This window comes from Macrobrachium nipponense, chromosome 25 (assembly GCF_015104395.2).
Source record: "Macrobrachium nipponense isolate FS-2020 chromosome 25, ASM1510439v2, whole genome shotgun sequence".
In the NCBI taxonomy this organism is placed as follows: Eukaryota; Metazoa; Arthropoda; class Malacostraca; order Decapoda; family Palaemonidae; genus Macrobrachium; species Macrobrachium nipponense.
In genome coordinates, this window is record NC_087214.1 from 76,045,624 (window position 1) to 76,048,769 (window position 3,146).

At 43.2% G+C, this 3,146-nt stretch overlaps 1 protein-coding gene across 1 annotated transcript; it reads left to right on the forward strand.

The window, feature by feature from the left end:
* The first annotated feature begins 858 nt into the window (after positions 1-858).
* LOC135199114 (CAP-Gly domain-containing linker protein 1-like) lies at positions 859-2,709 on the forward strand. Its single transcript, XM_064227033.1, has one exon. It carries the CDS (start codon positions 859-861, stop codon positions 2,707-2,709), a length of 1,851 nt encoding a protein of 616 aa, XP_064083103.1.
* The last annotated feature ends 437 nt before the right edge of the window (positions 2,710-3,146 follow it).

Genomic DNA, 3,146 nt, shown 5'->3' on the forward strand with positions numbered 1-3,146 from the left:
CTTCAGAAGCCACAGAAGTCTTCAGAAGCCAGAGGAATCTTCAGAAGCCAGTCGTGGCATTTTCCAAAATTACCTATAAGCAAACCTTCAGTAACTAGTATAATCAGCAATCATGTTTAACCATATTGTCGAATGTGTTAGCAACTTTGTGATGGCCCACCTCCCTGCAGAGAGACTTTGGGATCTATGGATTATATTGTCAGCCCTTCTTTGTTGGTCTTTTGTCGGTTTCCTTCATGGAAACTTTGTTGGACTGGTAGGAGGACTAATAATCTTTTTGATTGCCCAGCTCCCTGTAGAGAGAATTATGGACTTATTGTTGATTATATTGATTCCTCCTTCTTGGTGCTTTTGGCGGTTTCCTTCATGGAAACTTGTTGGACTAGTAGGAGGACTTATAATCTTTTTGATGGCCCAACTCCCTGCAAAGGTAGTTGTGGATTTCTTGATCATATTGCTTGTCCTTCTTTGTTGGTCTTTAGGCGGTTTCCTTCGGGAAAACTGTTTTGTTGGACTGTTTGAAGGACTGAAGAACGTTGAGATGGCCCAGGTCCCTGCAGAGGGACCTGAAGATTTATTTGTTATGTCGCAGGAAGTCCTTCCTTCTTGGTCGTTCGGCGGTATCCTTCGGGAAAACTTGTTTTGCTGGACTATTGGGAGGACTTTGCGGATGTTATTCATATTATTCCTGAAAATATCAGGATGGAAAATTGGTCAGCGAGACAACAGAGAATGCAGAAACCAAGGATTCGATGTGAAACTGGAAGACTTGACGGATATTAATCTCAATCTAAAAAAAGAAGTGGAGGAGACTAAAAGAGTTCAAGAGAACTGCAACTCATGGATGATAAGGCTCAGATGACGATAGACGAGGATGCTCTCCTGGAGAGAATTCAAGACCTGGAAACGTCCTTGGCTAATGACGACAATTCACATGCTGAAGAAATCGTTGAGCTGACCCAGGAGGCTGAAAGGAAAATGCAAGAAGCAGAAGATACTACTCAAGTTTTGGAAAAGGAAAGGAAAGTTTTGAAGAAAATTCAGGACAAAACCGAAGACTTGATAAATAAACAAGGAGAAGAAATAGGGTATTTAAATGGCCTCAATACTGCAAACAAAAGACTACAAGAACGCCTCCATGAATGTGCAGCCGAAAAGGAGAAAACTGGAGAGGATATGGATAAAAAGAAACTTAAGTTGGAAGGCGATCTTGAATGTCATGTAAACGAAAGGAGGAATTTGATGGAAATGAGATCAGCAGATGAAGAACAGGAAAAGGAAGGTAAGCGATTCCTTAGGATAGTGGATGAGGAAGTCACTAAATTGCAGGATCTAATAAACAGCGCAGAATCGGATCTGAAAACTTTTAGACCACAGATGAGTGAGGAGGTAGAAGGAAAGGTCTTAGCAGCCATGGGAAAAGCCCGCCTCCTCATTACTCAGAAGGTTGAACAGTTTCGAGGTCTATGTCAACAAAATATCGATGGTCCCAAAGGTGAAGAACCCACCATAATGGCTGCAGACCTAGCTGGCTTTTGGGACATGGTATCAATTCAGGTGGATAATGTACACCACCTTTTCAAAGAGGTCAGTGTTCTGAAAACTAAGGGATGGAAACAGGACCAAAATGTAGAGACCACTAATAATGTCACCATAAACCCAGTGAAGAGGAAACCAGCAAAGGTTGGGAAAAAAGCTGTGAAGAGTTGTCCTGAGGAACAAAAGGCACGAGACGAGGCCCGCAAGAAACTACTGGAGGAGAGACGTAGGGTGATGAAGGAGGCAATGAAAGCTAAACAAGCTCAGCCTGATACAAATGGCGTAGTAACTGATGTAGAAATTATGGTGGCAGAACAAAACGTTGCCAATTTGGAGCATTTAGCAGTTGAAGATAAGGAGGAAAGGACAAAGGAAGATGAATGTGGCAGAGTTAATGAGAAAATCAAGGAAGTGGGAAACCAAAAGGAAGGCCACCAGTTCTTACAAATAGTTGAAAACAAGGTTTCTGAATTACAAGCCCTGATAAACAATGCCAAATCTGACCTGGAAACCTTCACACCACAGATGAGTGAGGAGGTACAAGGAAAGGTCCTCGCAGCAATGGGAAAGGCACGCCTCCTTATCTCACAGAAGATAGAGCAGTTCAGAGGCCTGTGTCAACAAAACATTGATGGGCCTAAAGGTGAAGAACCTGCTATACTAGCTGAAGATCTGGCGGGCTTTTGGGACATGGTATCCATTCAGGTGGATAATGTTCACCAGCTTTTCAAAGAAGTTAGTGTTCTTAAAGCCAATGGATGGAAAGAGAACCCAAATAAACAGAACACTAATAATGTCACCAAAGGTCCTGTGAAGAGGGAACCAGTAAAAGTTATGAAAAAAGCTACGAAGATTTGCTCCGAGGAACAAAAGGCACGAGATGAGGCCCGCAGGAAACTACTGGAGGAAAGACGGCGGGCAATGAAAGAGGCACTGAAAGCTAAACAAGCTCAGCCTGATGCAAATGGCATAGTAGATGATGTGGAAATTATGTTGGCAGAACAAAACATCGCCCATTTGCAAGATTTAGCAGGTGAAGATAAGGAGAAAAGGACAAAGGGAGATGAAGGTGGCGCAGTTAATGAGAAAACAAAGGAAGTAGAAAAACAAAAGGAAGGCCACCAATTCTTACAAATAGTTGAAAACGAGGTTTCTGGATTACAAGCCTGATAAATAATGCCGAATCTGACCTGGAAACCTCCACACCACAGATGAGCGAGGAGGTGCAAGGAAAGGTCCTCGCAGCAACAGGAAAGGCGCGCCTTTATCTCGCAGAAGATACAGCAGTTCAGAGGCCTATGTCAACAAAGTATGATGGGCCTAAAGGTGAAGAACCTGCTATACTAGTGAAGATCTGGCGGGCTTTTGGGACATGGTGTCCATCCAGTGGATAATGTTCACCAGCTTTTCAAAGAAGTCAGTGTTCTTAAAGCTAATGGATGGAAAGAGGACCCAAATACATATAACACTAACAATGTCACCAAAGGCCCTGTGAAGAGGGAACCAGTAAAAGTTATGAAAACGGCTATGAAGAATTGCTCTGAGAAAGGAAGGGCACGAAACGAGGCGCGCAAGAAGCTATTGGAGGAGAGACGGAGGGCAATGAA